We start from the raw sequence: 20724 nt of genomic DNA, 5'->3' as shown, positions 1-20724 counted from the left end.
CAGTTATTTGATCTCATGTCATTTTCTGTAATCTACATATAAAATAGTGTTAGGTTAGGTTTTGGCTATTATTAAATCATATGCTACATTATCTTTAATAAGTAAACTTGATATAGAGGACTAATTATGTTGTACAGATGGCTAATTTCAGTGAGAATCTTTTTAGAATGTGTAGCATTTTGTGAAATTTTGAGTGATAAGTTTTATTTCAAAGAATTTTACGATCTAGCATCTGTTTTAAGAGACATACATCCAAATATTTCTTGAATCATCAGTCCCTTAGTGATTGATGCTAATATTAACAAAATGTATATACCAAAGTAAATGTAATAAAAATGTGATTGTTTTGTTAAAAACTCAAATAAAGGCCCATGTTTTTATTTCTAACAAAGTAAGTTCCTATGAAATAATCCATTTATTCTGAGAATGACAGGCATCTAACAATTCAGTAGGACTGTGCATTTGTCAAAAATTATGTTCTGTCCTTTACAGCAAGCTCTTGAGAAAAATAAAAGTGTATGGCCACAGACACACATAAAAATACTATCAGCAACAACTGGGAAATATAATAGTAAAGGCATTTGGAAACAAAGCTTCTTCATATTTTTTTCTTTTGAATACATAGCAAGCTTTGAAAGAAATCCACATGAAAGTCTTTGCATTGCCATAGCTAGAATTCAGAACTGAATACTTTGGTAAGCAAGATTAGAAAAATATCAGATTACACCAGTTATCCCTAATCCCCTGGCCTAGAGGTTTACCCTGTCCCTACCTATTTCAGGGAAACTTCAAGGTGTCTGTACTCTTTAGCATCTGCATGTACAGATATATGTGTGTATGCATATGGATGTAATGTGTATATATATATATATATATATAGACATGGACATATATACATATGTATATACATGTCCTTGAAGTATACATTTGTATACGTTTGCTCATATACACATAAATATATCAATATACATACAGACACAAACGTATATACACACAAAACACACATATGCACACACATGCATACATGCAGGCATTAATACCTGGAATCTGTTTTGATAATCCCTTCAGTAAAGATCACAACTTTCTCATTCCTCGTGAAACTGTCTTTATAAGTTGCTATGTTGGAAAACAATTCCTTTGCATGTGGCCAAATGTCCCCCCTGCTGAGCCCCTGAAAACTTAGGCTGGTGTCTGGGCAGCAGAAACAGCTGTGTAACCAAGAACACACTGGAAGCCATCTCAGCTTGTTTGGGTCTGCCAGAGCTCCCTTTTTCTGGCATGGGCTATGAGGATCATGGGCCATCCATGATACAAGACGACATAGCATTTTAGCAGAGGAAGTTTAGTAACATATATGCATAAATATCTAACTAAATCTTAGTATTTTAGGGCTACAGTGAGTTTCAGTGGGGAAAAATATGGCCCAAATGCTTCACTTTACTTGTGAGGAAACTGAAGCACCAATAATTTAGGCAATGTGATTGAGGCAACTCAGGTTGTTTCTGGTAAACTGACATTAAAATAGTCCATTCTTTAATCCCTACCTGTTGCTATTTCTGCTGTACAACATTGTTTAGTTGAACATTATATTTCTTATTGGGTCTGGTATTAGACCATTAGATCTTTTTCATACTTTGGCAGTGCTGAGATTTTCTAAGATGACAACTTGGAAGTCCTTCTAGGTATTTCCTAGGTTCTCTCATCTAATATTACTTTTTTAACTTGTCCACTAGTAAGGGAGGAAAGTAGTTTAGCAAAGGTATGGGAAGGTGCTGTTTCTTCTTAAGGAAAGGACATTCACGAGAAAAAAAAAAGATTTCTTTAAGAGGTAATTCTTGCCTGTCCTTTCTCATTAAAATGTAAGAGAACAGGAAGGGGGAAGCCCCTTTCTTTTCTTTCTTTCTTTCTTTCTTTCTTCCTTTCTTTCTTCCTTCCTTCCTTCCTTCCTTCCTTCCTTCCTTCCTTCCTTCCTTCCTTCCTTCCTTCCTTCCTTCCTTCCTTCCTTCCTTCCTTCCTTTCTTTCTTTCTCTTTCTTCCTTTCTCTCCTTCTCTCCTTCTCTCCCCCTCCCTCTCCCCCTGTCCCTCTCCCTCTCCCACTCTTTTGCTTTCTTGCTTTTGTGAGGCAATGAGAGTTAAGTGACTTGCCCAGGGTCACACTGCTAGTAAGTGTCAAGTGTCTGAGGTCGGATTTGAACTCAGGTTCTCCTGAATATAGGGCTGGTGCTTTATCCACAACACCACCTAGCTGCCCCCTGGGTGAAGCCCTTTTTATGGAACATCTGTGTGTATAATACACAAATGTATGTATGTACATATATATGTATATCATATGTGAGAATATACACATATAAGCAGTACATATGTAGGAATGACTGAGATATGTATGTTTTTATCTTGATAGAAAAAAGGGCTTAGTTTTTCCTTTTTTAAAAAATCATAACTGAGAATGACCTGTTTATTATAAACAAATTAGCATAGCAGATACAACAGGATCCATCTTTAGGTAGATAGACCAAATAGCTGAACACAGTCCAGTAAAACAGTGGTCACTGATGGTCAAAGTAATCCCATAATCAGTGAGATCCGTAGACATAATTTAGTCCAACTTGATGAAGTCGATGTCTTTCGCATACTGATGGAAGCACTGCTGGCACATGTTCAGGCCATACTTGTGGATCACGCCATGCCAGTTTGAACACATGCAGCACGACTGAGACCCCTGGCCGAATTTGTGAGGGTGGCTCCAGTAGAGCTGCTGGTGACCCATGGCGCCACTAGCAAAGACGGGAGAAGAAAAAGAGGCTATTCTTTTTTTTAAAATGGTGATAGAGGAGGGGCGGCTAGGTGGCGCAGTGGATAAAGCACGGGCCCCGGATTCAGGAGTTCCTGAGTTCAAATCCAGCCTCAGACACTTGACACTTACTAGCTGTGTGACCTTGGGCAAGTCACTTAACCGCCATTGCCCCGCAAAAACAACAACAAAAAAGAAAAACAACAAAAAAATGGTGATAGAGGTAAAGGATAAGTTTCTGTAGGATTCTGGAATTGATGCCATGAGTACAATACCCTGATCGTTATTGATGGTAAGATCCTCCAGATGTTTTTCTCTGCAGATAATACCTTGCTGTTTGCATCAAGGTATATATGCTAGTGTCTCTTCAGTGCAATTCATTTTTTAAAATGCTCAATGATCCATATGGAAAAATTAAATGGATAAATATCATGATTGTCCAGAGATGGACATGCAGTTGGTTTAGCTGTTTGTTTAGTTAGAACATCAGTACATTCTTCATTGTACTCTACTTGGAGGCAAGAAGACTAGGTTTTAATCCTGCTTGAAAAAACTCATTATCTCTGTCATTCTAAGCAAGGGCCTTCTCATAGGCTCATTTTCCTCTCCTGTAAAATGATGGAGGTCAGACTAGAGGCCTTTAAGTTCCTTCTAGCTCTAAATCTGTGGTCTTAGGAGTCTAGCATAGGCATGCAGATGGACAGTGAATGGGGCCCAGAACGTAAGATGAGGAGAAGTCTGGACAGAATTTGGGAAATTTCACGGTGCTTCTGGGCATAAAAAAATAAATAAGCATAGATGCTCTCTACGCAATACTATATGGCTGCACAGCTTGGAAAATTACATAATTATCGGCGATTCAAAGTGGATTCAAGAGCTGCATAGTAGCCCTAAGAAAGCTGCATCATAATCACATGAAGTGGTGAAAGAGATAATATCATTGGGGGAATATGTGATCAGTAAAGGAGATGTGTCACTCATGTGGTGAGAGCAAGGGAAAACATTTGGAGATTCCACAGGTCTGGCACTGCTACCCACAAAATGTAAAAAAAAAAAAAAAAACAACCTAGAGGAAAATGTGTTGCATGTCAGGTTGTTCTTCTGGAGAGCCTGTGGGAGAGCATGGATAAGACTCACACAGTGTGAAAGGACATGGATGAGTTGAGATCTGCAAGAATGAAGGAATTATCCACATCAATGAGATCATGGATCTATTAAAGTTGAAACTGATGATTTTAAAGAGAAGGTTGTCGAACAAACTTATTTCTATAATTGTATCAGTATGATCTTATGGTGTAAAACACATGAGGAAAGTATCGTTTTCTCTTTGCAATTGATCGCTAAAATATATTGCAACATATAGACTTTTGTGAATTTTTTATGTTTTTGGCTATATACAACACACACACACACACACACACACACACACACACACACACACCCTGCAACACACACTAGTATATACAAAGTAAATTCAGGATCATATGGAAGTGGAAGAGGTCCTGACAGTGAACCAACATTGATTTCTATTTATTGCAGCAGCAGTGTCTGGGAGGTCAGGGAAGGCTTGACATAGAAAGTGGCACTGTAGTGGTGCTTTGAGGGAAGCTAGGCAATTGACAAGGTAAGAAAGGAGTCCTTAACGGGGAGAAATCAGACATATCCTAAAGGAATATCCCTTTGGCTGTTAAGTGGAAGATGGATTGGAAAGGAAAGAAACCAGAGGCAGAAAATCCAATTAGTAGGCAAGTGCAATTAAAAGACTTTGACCCCTGTGGAGATGCAGCCTGGCAACTGCTCTTGCAGGTACTGCAACAGCTACTGAAGGCCCAGAAAAGAAAGTTGGCACTTTCAGATGGTTCAGCATTAGAAAGTGGTATGGTTGACTTTAGAGAAGAGTTATTACCATTTGCTTTACTACTGCTCTCTAAAGACCACAGGAGCTTTTCATCTAAATTGCAGCCGAAACCTTCCGTGTAGGCTTCCTCCCTCACTAGAAGGTGAGCTCTTTGGGAGTAGGGATGGAGTTTTCTATTTGTATCCCCAGTAGTTAGCAGAGTGCTCTGCATATAATAAGTGTAATTAAATACTTCATTCATCGATTTTATTAAGTACCACAGACAAGAGAAAATGAGGGTCTGAATTACAGCTATGACTGCATGAGTCAAGTAGAATGGGTAAGAAAGGTGTTGTAGAGCTGGCACCAACAGAACTTGACAAGTGAATCCCAAAGGGGTGAGTAACAATGCAGATTACTTGGGAATCCCAAACCTGAGCGTCCAGGGTTTTATGGGAAAGATAATGAGGATCATTTGGTGATATTAAGCTTCAGGCACGAATGGGGCAACCCACTTAGAAATGTCCAATAGAAAGCTGGTGATGTAGAACTGGAGTTATGTAGTTGAGGGTGATAGTTAAATCCATGTAAACTGATGAGAGAACTGATTGACAGAGCCTACCACTTCTAGGAGATAGGAAATGGATGATGGTCTTTCAAAAGGAGATTAGAAAGAGACTGGAGAAGTAGAAGAACAATGAAAGCACGTGTCACAAAAACCCAGGAAGGAGATGATATTCAGGAGTACAAGTGTGATCAGCTGTAGAAAATGCTGCAGAGAGGTCAAGAAGGGTAAGGACTAAGAAAAGAAAATTAGATTTGAAAATTAAGGGATCTTTGGTAATTTTGGAGAGCACAGTGTCTGTTGAGTGTTGAGGGCAGAACCTTTATTTCAAGGGGTTGAATAAAGAAGGGAAGGGGACTGGAGGGGAAGAGAAGGAAGGAAAAGAGAATAAACTTTTTAATATCACCTGTTATTTGCTAAGACCCTTTTGCAAACATTATCTCATTTGATCCTTGCCACAACCCTTTGAGCTAAGTGCTTATTCTATCCCCATTTTACAATTCAGGAAACTGAGGCAAACAGAGGTCAAAGGACATTTCCTGGGTTAGACAGCTAATAAAGTGTCTGAGTCCAGATTTAAATTCAGTTCTTCCTGACTTCAGGTCAAGCACTCTTACTATTATTGTACCACCAGCTGCCTCTAGAAGAGAGTGAAGACAGAGAAACTGGAAGCCAGAACAACTTTTTAAAAATGGAGGGAAGCATTGATTGCGAAAGGGAGGAAAGATATAAAATGATAGATTAAAAGATAGGTAGTGTTAAGTGAAGGTTGCCTTGTTTTTTTTTGTTTTCGTTGGAGGAGACTAATGAACAAAGATCAGGCCAGTTTGCCTGGACCAAATTTGATAGGGGAGTTGGAATAAGGGGAACAGTAGAAAATAATGTTGCATGGCAACAGACTGTGAAAGGCATTGCATTGCTAATCATAAGTATTTGAAGTTTACTTTGTGCAACAGGGAGCCTATGAAGTATGTTGATCACATGAGTGACACAACCTGATCTGTTCAATAGGAAGGTAAAGTTGGCAGTGCTTTTGTTGAATAAGTCTTTAATATTTTATCCCCACAAAAGTCTGCCTTTCACTGTCTTTTATGTTTTTATAACATCATAAACCTCCACAAAGAAAAATTGAGACCAAAATAATCCTGAGTAGACAAGAGGTGTACATAACACTTAATATGGGAAGTAATGTGTATGTGTATGTGTGAGTGTGCATGTGTGTGTATGCTGCATGATTATGGAGAACAGATGGCAGAGTAAGTTAAGAATTTTTGAAGGAGAGCTTCTAAACAGGACTATTACTAGACAGTTCCAGTTATAAGTGGTTTAAACGAAAGCATGAGGTTTGACTATGTTTCTTTCTTGTACTGTCCTAATACAATTACTCAGTAAGAATGCTTTCAACTTTCTCTGCCCTAATATTTTGATTCAGAAATAAGAAACATCTTATTTCAGATTTTTATCTAGCTTAGAGAGAACATTCATGCCAGTTCTGCAAGCATGTGAAATGTTCTGAGAGCTAGGAATTGTGAATATATCAATTCCAGTCAAGTCCTCAAGTACATCAATAATTCTCCCTACTTTTTATTCCTGTAATTTAATTTTTTTCCAAATGTACATGGGAAACTTTGAATTTTATGGAAAACAAAAACTCAACTTTCCATGATTTGTGACATTGAAATAAATGGTTTGGTGGATAGAATACTACTAAACTTGGAGAGAGGATGATCTGGGTTTTAATCTTTTCTCTTATTCTCATTAATTCTCTGATACTGGGGAAATTGAATAACCCCACTGAGCCTCAGTGTCTAAATCTGTAAAATAAACTTGATATTATTAAATAGCACCTTCCTTAAAGGGCTGGTGTGAGGTTCAAGTGGAATAATATACATAAACCATTTTACAATTCTTAAAGCCTATATAAGTAGCCAGAACAAAAGAAAAATGAGCTAAGGGAGAATAATGCTTCACTCAGGAAATACCTATCTTCTGCATGAGTAAGATCTTCTGACAATCTCAGAATTTTCTCTCTTTTGGAGAAGACCACTGCAGTATACAGTGGGCTATTTCTCAGGCTTTTTTTAATTACTCACTATTCCCTCATGCCCTGCTTAGGACTATGGATTTCTTTGGCTATCATATGCATGAGGAGAGGAGTGGTAAAAGTTAAATAAATCCAAACATAGGTCACCCTAAATAAAGGGCACAGTTTGGTGGTGAAGTGGATAGAGCCCAGGACTTGGAATCAAGAAGATCTGAGTTCAAATCATACCTTAAACATTTAGTAGCTATGTATCTCACGGTGGTCAAGTCACTTAAGCACTGTCTGCCTCAGTTTCCTTATCTATAAAATTAATAACACCTTCCACCCATGGTAATTATGAGGATAAAATAAAATAATATTTAGGTTTAGCACAGCACCTGCCATAGTGTAGGTGCTTCATAAATCAATGCTTGTATTTTTTAATGCTGCAGTTTTTCAGAAATTTAATTATTTGCTAGTTGTTCATATACAGTTATTCTGTGAGAACCTAATTTCAAAAGAACATTGAGGAATCATTTGCTTTAAGTGAAAAGGGTAAATCAGGAACTACTGTCTTTCGTTTTGTTTTTTGTTTTGATTTTGCGAGGCAATTGGGGTTAAGTGATTTGCCCAGGGTCACACAGCCAGTAAGTGTTAAGTGTCTGAGGCCAGATTTGAACTCAGGTCCTCCTGACTCCAGGGCCAGTACTCTATCCACTGCGCCATCTAGCTGCCCCTAGGAACTACTGTCTTTCAAGAAAGGGGCTGTAGGGGCTTCTTCCTTCTATTTCGAATTTGGTTAAATGTTGTAGTTCACTTATTGTCCCTACTACTGTGAATAAGTTTTAAAATCTTGAGTAATGTTTTCTACTAAAGAAAAGGCAGATGTTGCAATGTCTAATTTTACCTGTATTTCTTTTGATAACATAGTTTTGTTACCATTGTAAGTAATAATAGTGGTTCTACAGAAAGTACTCTATGTTCGTTATGTAATTTGATATATACAACAATCCTTTGAACAAGGTACTATTTATCTCCAATTTATAGCTGAGGAAACTGAGCCCGAGAGTTTGACATTTCAGGATCACAAAGCCCGAGAGTTTGACATTTCAGGATCACAAAGCTAGTTTCTTCAGATGCAAAATGGGGATAATAATAACACCTATCTACCAGTGTTACTGTGAGCGTCAAATGAAATAATATATGTAAAGTGATTAGCTCAGTGCTTGACAAAAAGTAGAAACAATATATATGCTATCATCATCATCATTGTTGTCGTCATCGGCTTCTTCATCATATCATGTTCAGCTCTACTGTGTTAATAACCCAGTCTGTTCTATTGATACTCAACCCTAGCATGACAAGGCTAATTGATATTGCATATGACCTTGAGGGATATCACCAAAGCTCTCTAGACCTCTTTTGATCATCTATAAAATGAAAGAGTTGGACTTGATAACCTTTGAGGTCTCTCACAATTTTAATAGCTTATGTTCCATAATCCAGTGATCTTTTGGATTCTGAGAAGTGATTTTCATAATCTCATAAAGAATGGCCTATTAAATGCTTGTGGTTTTGATTTCTACCTCATATGAGTCATTGAACTAATTTTCTGAGTGGGGCGGTGTTAATTTCCCTTTTTGGTTAAGCAAATAAGAGTTGACAAAATTAGTAGCAATGGGGATGTGTCAGGTGCTTGAGGGGGAAAAAAGGAACTTCCTTTTGTCTGACAAGAGAAGTTTAATTTGTATTCTTCAACTATAAAGATAAACTATGTACTTCTAGCTATTATATCGTTTTTTTAGAGGGGAGGTGATCCAGACCTGTGATTTCATTGTGGTAATGAAGGATGGTTGAGGAAACTCCATCTACCAATGCAGATCTGCAATTGTGGAATTTATAATCTTAGAGTATTGCCCAGGCCACCCAGAGATCAAGTGATTTTTTCCAGGGTCACAAAGCCAGAATGATTTAGAGATGAAACTTGAACTTAAATCTTCCTTCCAGCTTCCTGAGGCAGCTGGTAAGACAGTGGATAGAGTGGATACAGCTCACCCTCTACCTGAGTTCAAATCTGGCCTCAGACACTTACTAGCTGTGTTTCACTGGGCAGGCCACTCAACGCTATTTGCTTCAATTTCCTCCTCTGTAAAGTGAATTGGAGAAGGGAATGGCAAACCAGTCCTTGTCCAGAAAACTCCAAATGAAGTCATAGTCAGACACGACTCAAAGAAAAAAAAAAACCCAACAACAACCATTGAACAAGAAGTCAGGAATTACTCAGTTCAAGTCTGGACTCACTATGTGACCTCAGCTTCCTAAACTGTAAAATTTGTATAATAATAACACCTTGCAGTGTTGTCGTGAGGATCAAATGGTGTAATATTAGTAAAGTGCTTAGCACATTGCCTAGCATGTAATAGTTTCTATGTAAATAAGAATCCTGTTCCCTTCCCTTCTCTTTCTGACCCAGTGGCCTGTTCTTTATTATACCGGAATGCCTCACCCCTATATACCAATTTGATAAAATTATTTTGATAAAAATATAGCAGCATTCTCTTCCTCCATGATTAGGTTTGTAAAGCCCGAGTCAATCTTTTTTTTTTGTGAGGCAATTGGGGGTTAAGTGACTTGCCCAGGGTCACACAACTAGTACAGTGTTAAGTGTCTGAGGCCGGATTTGAACTCAGGTACTCCTGAATCCAGGGCCGGTGCTTTATCCACTGCGCCACCTAGCCGCCCCAGGTGTCAATCTTAGTATGCAGGTCTGTTTCAACAGTAACAGGAAGAAGCTTGCAGGCTTCCCTTTTTTTCCCTTATAGCCACGAGTTAAGAGCCCATCATTTATATGCCAGAATCACTATAATAATCTTTGCTATATAATGAAGAGATGTAGCAAGAAAACATATCTGGTTAAAATACATAACAGAAATTTTCTAAACGAGGAGGAAGAAGGTGGATTTGAAATCACACTGATTGATCCTGATTATATTCCTTGAATATTTGTTGCTATTGTAGAAGTAAAAAATTAGAAATTGTAGCGTTCTTTAAAATAGAATTCTTTATTTACATACATTTTTCTTCAAGGCTTGTCCTTGAAATGCCATTTTAAGACAGAATTGCTTGTTTATTTTTCAATATAAAACATAGGAAATATGAATTTTTAAAAAAGAGATTAAGTTTTCAAGTGTAGTCTTATGAAAGCATATGAATTTTAATAGTGGTATTTCATCCTTTAAAAAATTTTAACTTTAACTAGAATTCATTATTATGCTGAGTGAGCAGATATACCTTGTTTTCTTGAATATATTACTTATCCTTCTGTAAACTGGGGATAGTCGAATACCCTAAAACAACAGCCATGTTACTGGAATGATGAGGCTAATAAGATAATTACATCTGATTTTTCATTCTAGAAAACTCAAAAAGGCATACTGATAATAAAGTTGGTTCGTCTTGGCAGTTAGAAGCCGTTTTTTCTTTTCAGGTACCTCAGTAATTGTTATCCTTTCCTTCCACCCCTACCAATTTTCATTTTGGAGCATTCACAGGGACCGTGAAAGCTGATTGAATAACACTTAGGCTCTTAGGAAAAAAGCAGGTCAACTGAATATTTGGAAAGTCTAGAAAGGAAAGCATTTTTTTTCCAAGTGGAAAGGAACTGTGTATATTTCATCGGTTGAAAAAACAACATTGAAAAGAATCATAGAGAATGAGAAGGCATGGATGGGTTATGACCTGTGCCATCAAAGTACTGTAACAGAGAAATGCCATAACAGTACCATAACAGATAATTGCCAGTGGTAATTGAAGACTTCTAGAACTCTACTTTTTGTCATAGGATAGATACTTTTCTTTAAGCCATGGTTCTTTTCTTCTTTTTTTCTGAGCAATAAATAAGCTTTGTAGTACGAAATGTGGGAGATTGGTTCCATAAAGTAGCATATTTTCAGTGTCTCTCCAGTACAAAGCTTCTTAAACTGTGGGCCGGAACTTCATATGGATTCACATAACTGAATGTGGGGGTTCAGAAAAATTTGGCAACAGTAAAAGGTTACATATTCCTATTTTATATACCTAAATACCTTCATAAATGATTAGGTTTACAGCTGAAAGGTTTCACATTTACAGTAATCCTCTTTGTTAAATTCTTGTGATCTTCCAGTGTGACCATAAACTTAATCAGAATCACTTTGTTAGCAAAACAAACAATATTGGATGCAAAAATTCTGGTTAATTTTCTGTTTCATATACCTTGAAGTATATTTGGATTGTGCAGTCGGCTATTTCTGAAACGTTATGGATGTTTTGGTAATAGCTGTAATTGACTGTCCTTTTCCCATGTAATTCATTGCCTGTTTTACCCGCCATTTTCACGTTGTCGATTATTATTTGCATGAAAGCCATGATAGCTTCAGCTGCCATTGCCCTCACATTTGACATCTTTCTGTTGTTGTTCTGCTTTTATGACTACAAAAATATGCTGTTCCCTGCAGTCAGATTTTGGCAGGGTCTGGAAGGATTTTTCTCAAAGCAGTCCTCTGTTCAGGTAAATTAAAGGCGGTCGAGGAGCTTTGGGGATTACTGGATCAATGCACATCGTTTTACATAACATTTTCATTGCCGTATACTCAAATATATTTAGGGGCCGTCTTAGTGGCCCATCAGATTTTTTTTTTTATTTCCTAACTACTGTTTGCATTCAATGCACATTATTGCTCTCCAAGGATTGCAAACACTTTTCATTATTGCCTTTTATCTGTCATGCTGTTTGAATGATTTTACTGGACACTAGTAAAGTAGGAAATGGATACAAGTAAATTACAACTTGTATCCATTTCTGACTGTCAAAAAAGCACTAAAGGAAAAATGGAATATGGCCTTGGTAAAACATTGTTATTTAGAAAGCAATTTTTGCCAAATTAGTATATGCAAATTGTCTTCTCTTTGTAACTTTCACTGTGGGAATTGAAATGTTTACAATTATAGTTAACTCATAAAAATAATACGATGGTGAGGTATATTGCTAAATATTTTAGTGTTATAAAATTTCTGTTTACTATGGATAAAAAACATAGCTGGCATTGATTTACATTTGTTAATATTTAGAAGAAATGCAGGAATGATAAGGAATTAGGATTTGTATAAAATTACATGCCATTTGTTTTTGCAAGATAATTTCTCATTTCATCTAAAGCACTCTTGGTTGGATACAGCCTGTCTATACCAGGAATGGTTAACCTGAAGCATTCACTGGGCTTTGGACTTTATACCTGAAAGCTGTCTGCAGTTCAGTTTCTAAATGTGAAGTTTTGTCCTTATTTGGGGATAAGGATAAGCCAAATGTACTTTGAAACACAGTCGGCAAAAAGCTTTTAAAAATCTGAGCTAAGGCAAGTCAATCAGAAATTAGTATTAATTAGATTCTTTAAGAAAAAGCAAAACAAAACAGAACTGATTTTACTAATGAAAGAAAATACCAAAATGAACAAAGATGACACCTTATATGAATGTATATTTCTGTTAACACTGCTTACCTGCTTAAGAATTTTTCTTCTCTGTACTATCAGAACCAAAATTATCTTCTTTTTGTGTTCATTAGATTACTTGCAAGTTAAAGGTCTGCTACTAAAAGGCAAACTTAAAGACCTCTGGACTGATTTGACTTTTCAAACATCTATTAAGCTCAGTTGTAGTAGAAGGTGTATGCATGGGTTTCTTAACATGAATTCTTAAATATCAGTAAAGATAGTTTGGTATTCAATTATGCACCTGTGCTTATTGTAACCTTGATAATAGCTATGATGAGAGAACCTAAAAGACAGCCTGGAAACAAGTGATAATGTGAGATCCATGAAAGAAAGCCAGCTTTTCATTTATGCCTCATACTTGTTTCTGGTCCAGCCACACGGCTTGAATACTTGGTCCACTTTTTAGAATCTCTTTCCCCTCAAGAAAGGACTGAATAGGCCAAGTCAATGAATTTTTTATTAGATTTAAAAGTAATTTCTCTGCATATGCTTAGCTTATCTGGACATGCTATATATTGTAGAATTGCCATAGAAGACCAGTTAATGCAATTGTGAGCTCTGTCTATTCCAAAAATAAACTGTTTTCCTTGAAATTCGGTATCAGGTATTGCCTTATAGAATTCAAAGACATATCTTGGAAGTGAGTATAAACAGATTTACCAATATGAACTGTGTACGGAAACCAAGTAAATTAGCTTTAAAATACATTTTCCCGATTCAGCAAACAAGTCTAAAAGTTCTATGAAACGAATTTTTGACATAGCAATACTTGTTTATAACAAGTAAAAAATGATATTTTTATTGATTGGAGGTACAAGTTTCTTCCATTCATTCAACATTGAGCAAATATATATTAGGTACTGATTCATGCAGGGAATGGAGGTAGGCCTAGGAGATTCAAAATTTCGGTGAGAATGTCCTTGCATTCATGGATTTTACCATATAGAAGGGAATGTGCTAGTCACATATATTTGTAATACTACATGATATATAGGATTAATAAATAGATAAATAAAACACTTAATAAGTAGTTATGTACTAGCTACTGTACTAAGTACATAGTAAGTATATTAGAGATACAGAACAAAGTGCTAAATGGCTGGTTATCGATGAATGGGAACCAGAAGGCTTACATGATTCCAAATTCCAAAACAATGGATTTTTAAAGTGTCTGTTTAGGAATTTTAATGACTTTTAAAATTCACTCATGTTCATATTAGTAAATTGTTCATATTTTTTGAATAATTGATCACATATTTTGAGCTGAAAGGGATTTTGGAGAACATCTAATCCAAAGCCCTCATTTTACAGATAAAATAATGAGACCCAAAAAAGTAAAGGGACTTGCCCAAATTCATGTAGGGAAGATAAGCTTCAAATTCAGGGTCATTGATTCAAAATCCTGTACCCTTTTTAATATACAGCCCTGGAACCATTGTCTTTTTGTGTGTGTGAGGCAATTGGGGTTAAGTGACTTGCCCAGGGTCACACAGCTAGTAAGTGTCAAATGTCTGAGGCTGGATTTGAACTCGGGTCCCCCTGAATCCAGGGCCAGTGCTCTATCTACTGTGCCACCTAACTGCCCCAAACCATTGTCTTTTGATGTGGGTTTCATTCCCCTCAGTGCAGACTGCACTGTGCAGTTTGAGCAAATCTCATTAAATCTTCTGTAAATTTGACACAGAATATCTAACCTTTGCATTTATGGTTTTAATATGTCAAGGCTACCAATGTATCATTTCAACATGTTACCTAGACATGACCAGCCTGCTTCCCTTTTTTGTTTGTTGTTTTATCAATGATGCTATTTTTTAAAAACCATTTCTTGCTTTCATGTCATCACTGTATTGGCAGTGTTACCCAACTGTATTTAATATTAAAGTAATACATCACTTTATTGGGTAAGATTACCCAACATAGGTCTTTCCATTGTACTTCATGTCACCTTGAGATTTGATTCTTCTGAGACTTGATGTTCCAAGATTCATAGTCATTGATGTAGAATAGTTTATAAAACAAAACAAACGAAAAATCTTCAAGGCCTTAGTTATATAGAATTTCCAATTAAATAGTTGGTAGTGTTCAAGCTTTGTAACTGAAATGTAATGAGGTAACTGAAATGTAGTGAAAGCTTTTATTATATTCAGAATTGCGTAATTTGTTGATTTCCCATTTTACTGTATCACTTTTTTTCTGCTGAATCACAAAATTGAATCTGTATCTGCATAGGCTTAATGAAGTAGAGAGGTAAGTAATTATGCCATGAAATTCAATCAGCCTAGCCAATCTGGATAATTTTAGCCTAAATCCTTAGTGACAGTTTTTTAGCTGAATCATCCAGATGATTTCATCAACTTTCCATTTTCCTCAGCTTCTTAATGTCTACACTATCCCCTTGAATTCAGTAATTTGGTCATACTACCAAAACCAATCAAGTTTTTGAGAAACTGACCATGATATTTGTGTCCAGGAGCTGTAGAATAGTAAGAGTAAAGAGATTATAGCTTTAAAACCTTCGTTCTGTCTCACTGTTGAGTACTCACTTAATGTCTCTAAGACTCAGTTTCCTTATCTATGTGTTCGTTTGGAAGTGGGGCAGAATTCTGTTTAGGAGGTCAGTTTAGATCAGCTCTAACATTCCTTGTAGTTCAAAAGTGGCAAGAAGTTTGTTAGCATAGTTTACTTATCTGTCAGCTTTTGGTGGAAAACTGAATAGGATCTAAACTATATTTGCATCTGTATTCCAAATATCTTGATTCTGGTGGTTACCACAGAGTGACTGATTTCACCTTGAAAAGGCAAGCATGGTATACCAGAAATAGGGCTGGAGTTGGAGTTAGTAGATTTGGGTTCCTAGATGGAATTATCTGTGTTTTGTCTGTGATACCACTCCACAGAAGGTCCACCCATCTATGGGATGCCTTCCTCTAGGCAACTAGGTGGTATGGCAGATAGAGCCTTGGGCTTGGAGTCAGGAAGACTTAAGTTCAGATTTGACTTCAGACATTTACTGGATGGGTGACCCACAGCAAGTCACTTAACTTTTGTCTGCCTCAGTTTCCTCAGTTGTAAAATGGGAATAATAATAACATATTTCTCCCCAGGATGTTGTGAGAACCCAACGATATACTTGTAAAGTTCTTAACGCAATCTCTGGCATATAGTAGACACTTGATAAATGTTTCCTTTTTCCTTTCCTTTCCTTTCCTTTCCTTTCCTTTCCTTTCCTTTCCTTTCCTTTCCTTTCCTTTCCTTTCCTTTCCTTTCCTTTCCTTTCCTTTCCTTTCCTTTCCTTTCCTTTCCTTTCCTTTCCTTTCCTTTCCTTTCCTTCCTTTTCCTTCCCTTTCCTTCCCTTTCCTTCCCTCCCTCTTTCCCTCCCTCCTTCTTTCCCCCCTTTCCCTCTTTCCTCCCCTCCTTACTTCCTTCCTTCCTTCTTTCTTTTTTTCTTTCTTTCTTCTTCCTTTTAATATTTGAATGCCTGTGTAGCATTAAGGCTTTCCATGTGCTATCTCTCACTGCTTGCCTGGCCCCACCTCCTTAAAAAAGAATACCTTTTCAGTGACTTCTGGTATACAAGTTATTTTTGTTAATAAACTGTTGCCTTTTGACACCTACCTTGAATCTCTCCATTGTTCTTTATGTGATTCATAATTTGAATTCTTTGGAGATTATAATATTCCATGAATGTTAGCCATGTGAAATCATAGGAAGAATATTCATGTTAAAACGATGAGTTTTTGCTCTAGGGAGAAGTGTTTGGGTCATTGAAAGCTCAAATTCCTAATTTCCCAAATTCAATCCAGGCAGCTCTCTTTAGCTTGTTCAATTTTTGGCCTGACTAAGTCCATCTGTAATGTCTGTCTAAGAGCTAGAATGGGACTAGCTCAATGGTCTCTTCATCTAGTATTACAATATAGATAATATGGTGTCGTCATCCACTTGTTTTTTTTTTTTCCTGAATGTATTTTTTTCCTTTTATTTTATTGATTTATCCAGAATCTTGCACAACATATGACATATTATTAGGCAGTTAATTTGTGGACTGTTTTTTTTTTTTTTGTAAACTGAAATTTGGTCATGTAGCACACATTGTGTACTGCCCTTTAATAGATGCTCTGGGTTCTTTGATAGATGGGCCTATCTATCTAGAAGAGAGGGGTCCTTTCTAGATAGCATATGAGGGCTGTCTTGAGTACCTTAGGGAGCTCCCCAGATCTGCTCATTCTGGAGGCTGAGAAAGTAGAGGTTTCTGAGGCCCCATAAATAGACAGGGGACCACCAGAATGATTTTGGGAGGGAGGTTGGCATTATTTGAGTTTATCTGTCATAAAAGAACAGCCTTAAATAAAGTGCAACTTGAAGAGTCATCTTGAGCCAGATCAGGTCAAATCCATTCCTACTCACACCAGGATACTTAGCTTGGTAGCTCTCCCGGGCTTGATGACAATCAATGTAGTGTCATCTTACAAACAGAAACATCAGGAAGCTCTTACCTTCCATTGCAAGTCACTAATTTTGTGCTGGAAGACAAGTGGTTAAAAAAAGCCTTTGTGGTATTTCTTTATATTTCACTTGATAATAATAATCAGAGAACTGTTACTAAATGAAGTTATCCCAGTTGTTATTTTCAAGACTTCTTTGGTTTAACTGGGAAGTACCTGGCAGGAAGATAGCCTCTTAGGTGGGATTTCGCAATACAAATTCAAATATTAAAAAAAAGAAATACTTGACATACTATGTTTATAGTAGAATTGTTTGTTTTCTGTATATTTTATTTTTTGTTTTTTTGTTTTTAGGCAATGGGGGTTAAGTGACTTGCCCAGGGTCACACAGCTAGTAAGTGTCAAGTGTCTGAGGCCGGATTTGAACTCAGGTACTCCTGAATCCAGGGCCGGTGCTTTAACCACTGCGCCATCTAGCTGCCCCTTCTGTATATTTTAGTCAGCTTTATAACAGAAAAGATGTGATTGCCTATAGAATACTGTTTTTAAATGTTTTCTTCTTTCTTTCTCTTATTTTTATTATGGTGTCCCTTGATGCATTTATAGATTATTCTCAGAATGTTTTTGTACTGATGAGAAAGGAGTCAGATGAATGAGTATTTTTTGCATGTGTTGTAGCCTTCTGGGGGTGATGCTATTCTTGATTTTTTCCGCATTTATCCAGCATCTTACCCTAATTCAAATATCTTTCAATCAATCCCACAAAGCCTAGAAAATCATGTTGCCTCCAGCCCAGATCTGCTTGGCATATATATATATATATATAAATATATATATATATATATATGTGTGTGTGTGTGTGTGTGTGTGTGTGTGTGTGTGTATATATATATATGTGTATATATATGTATATTCCAATCCAGCTAGTCTTCCTGTCTTTATGTTCTTTACTATTGATCTTCGTTTTCTCATGTGTAGTACAAACGGGGATTGAGATATTAGTGTCTTGCTTCAGTTTTGTCATTGATGAACAAAATAGCTTGTTACAGAGGTGTTGACATCTTTTTCATTTTTCTTCTATTATATTCATTCCAGCTTCATCTTTGAAAATGTTTTTTAAATTTGACTTGTGTGGCATGCCAAGCTTTCTGAACACTCATTTTTCTCTTCATATCTTCTCACTGGTTTTGGAGGAGATGATACTTACAATCATCTACCATCCTTTTTTGTGTGGTTTTTGAAAATGAATTTATATTCTAAAGAAATGTTGCCTTTGGTTTTCTGTCTCTCTGTTTAGCAAGGTGATCAGATATTTTCTGCTCATAGCAGAATCTAGCCTCTTTAAACTTCCTTGTTGTGGTGTTGATTTCATATCAGCAAAACTTCAGTAGCAAATAGTGATAGTCTATGTCAGCAGTTGTTCTTTATTCATTTTTTTCATCTTTTGAAGTCCGTTTCTTGTTTGACTAGGTCACGATGGAGCTGCTGTATCATCTTATCTATCCTTTCTTTTAATTTAGTAATGATGTTGACCATTTTGGGGATGACTATATAACTATAAAATGACTTTAGCATCAGTAACCAATTGTTTTCTGAGTACTAATTTATAGTTAATTTCATTTTGATGATATTTGCTCTTTGCTAAGTTCAATATTTCTTGACTCTTGTTATGAAGAATGAATTCTGATATATAGGCATGAAGCTTTTGTGATAGGCTATTGTTCTGTTTTATTTCTTGATCCTAAATCATATTTCTGTACACTCATAATTAGGGTGGGGTGACTGGCACATTTCTTTATGACACTGAAATTTACAGGGTTTAAAATATGAATACAGGGGCAGCTAGGTGGCGCAGTGGATAGAGCACCGGCCCTGGAGTCAGGAGTACCTGAGTTCAAATCCGGATTCAGACACTTAACACTTACTAGCTGTGTGACCCTGGGCAAGTCACTTAACCCCAATTGTCTCACTTAAAAAACATATGAACACACGCAGATTTGACTTCATAGATGCTATTACAGCCCAGCTGAATTTTTTCATAGTTTATCTTCTTGTCCTCTGGAATATGTATTTATATATATATAAATTGCAATTATCTTCACAGTGGTTGTTTTTGAATTGTTGTTATTTTGTTTTTCTTGTCATGAGTACTGCAAGGTGTGATGACCAAGAGCCCCATGAAATAGTTTCTTGTGACATTTATATACACCATAAAATAAATTCTGTCAACCCCTTAATTTCCTTCCCTAAGAAGAATCTATGATCCATTTTTCCATTTAGCTCCAGCTTCCTTATGGTTTCTAGTTTGATTTATAGTGATATGATCCAATTCTTTCAGTATACTGTTGGTTCATTGGACAAAGATTGCCAATTTAAAACAATAGCAATTAAATGGATGTTATACTTGGTTTGAAAACTGTGGGATCCTGAGCACCTTCTTCCCCCTTTTCCAGCACTCTCTCAACATTACTACTTAAACAAAAAAGGATCAAGCAGGAAAGTGTCATTTTTTTAAAATTTTGTGAAGCACCATAACCAAAGAATTCATTACCAGCTTACTTGGAATAAAACTTCTCCATTCTTAGGCAGAATGATCCTCAGATACTTGTCTTCATATATTGTTGGGAAAGTACTTAGAAACTTTCTAAAATGATAGGATGTGCTAGAACTTGTTTCTTCTAAGTAGGATTTGATCTCCTCAAAATAAGATTTCTGTTTTGCTATACATCACTTTATTACTCATTTACAATTTCTTAGGATCATCTGTTGTATTGAAACCATTTTAAAAAGAAACCTTTTGCTCTGCCTTCTAAATTTTGTCCTAAATTTTAAAATAAAGAACAATTTATAATCTGGATACAATTTCATTTTTATTTCCCTACAAACTCAAAGGTTCAACCTGTTTATAGATAAGGATGTGTCAACGCTAAAATGCAGTGTCAATGAAAATTTCCCTATTCAAATTTGGATCCTAATGTTGTCTAATTGGCATGTTGATGGAGTTTCAAAGGAGTATCTCTATTTCATGGCCAAATCCTTGGCATAGATCAGTCATGTATTTTGGAAAACTATCTCAGGGACAATTTACATACCCTCAGAAAATCTCACAGGTAAACTAGACTTGAACTGAATTTCTTGTGTATATTTAATATGCTATAGTGTATTGTACAAAATTAACCTTGATCAAATTAGCTCTACCATTGTTTCTGGAAAAGGTATTTCAATTTACTTCCCAAATGCTCTGTTTTTATCCTGACAATCTTCCCTACCAAAGTGCCCCTAACTGACCACCATTATTATCTGAACTCTTCGAGAGGAGAAGTCATCTTTGTTTTTTGTATTTGTATCACTGGTGCTTGACAAATACCACTTTATAAATGTTTTTATTCATTCATTAATTTGTGGAAAAATTTTTATTTAAGGGTTTTCACTGCATCAGATGATAAACCATTTTTTGGAGCTGTTTCCCCATCTGCAAATTAGGGTTGGTTACAGAAAAAATATATTTTTATGATTTATATTCACTTGATTCTTG

General features: G+C 36.3%; 2 protein-coding genes across 2 annotated transcripts in view; one reads left to right on the top strand and one right to left on the bottom strand.

The window, feature by feature from the left end:
* Nucleotides 1–20724, top strand: part of PTPRD (protein tyrosine phosphatase receptor type D) — a 2680207-nt gene that overhangs the window by 2058459 nt on the left and 601024 nt on the right.
* LOC122731736 (40S ribosomal protein S29-like) lies at nt 2597–2767 on the bottom strand. The gene has a single exon (XM_043972014.1). The coding sequence runs from the start codon at nt 2765–2767 to the stop codon at nt 2597–2599; it is 171 nt and encodes a 56-aa protein (XP_043827949.1).

The sequence above is a fragment of the Dromiciops gliroides genome, chromosome 1, assembly GCF_019393635.1.
Source record: "Dromiciops gliroides isolate mDroGli1 chromosome 1, mDroGli1.pri, whole genome shotgun sequence".
In the NCBI taxonomy this organism is placed as follows: domain Eukaryota; kingdom Metazoa; phylum Chordata; class Mammalia; order Microbiotheria; family Microbiotheriidae; genus Dromiciops; species Dromiciops gliroides.
This window is presented reverse-complemented; position numbering and strand designations above follow the sequence as displayed.

What these genes read in the sequence shown, in the direction of transcription:
- LOC122731736 (XM_043972014.1), bottom strand. Translation starts at nt 2,767, where the DNA reads ATGGGTCACCAGCAGCTCTACTGGAGCCACCCTCACAAATTCGGCCAG.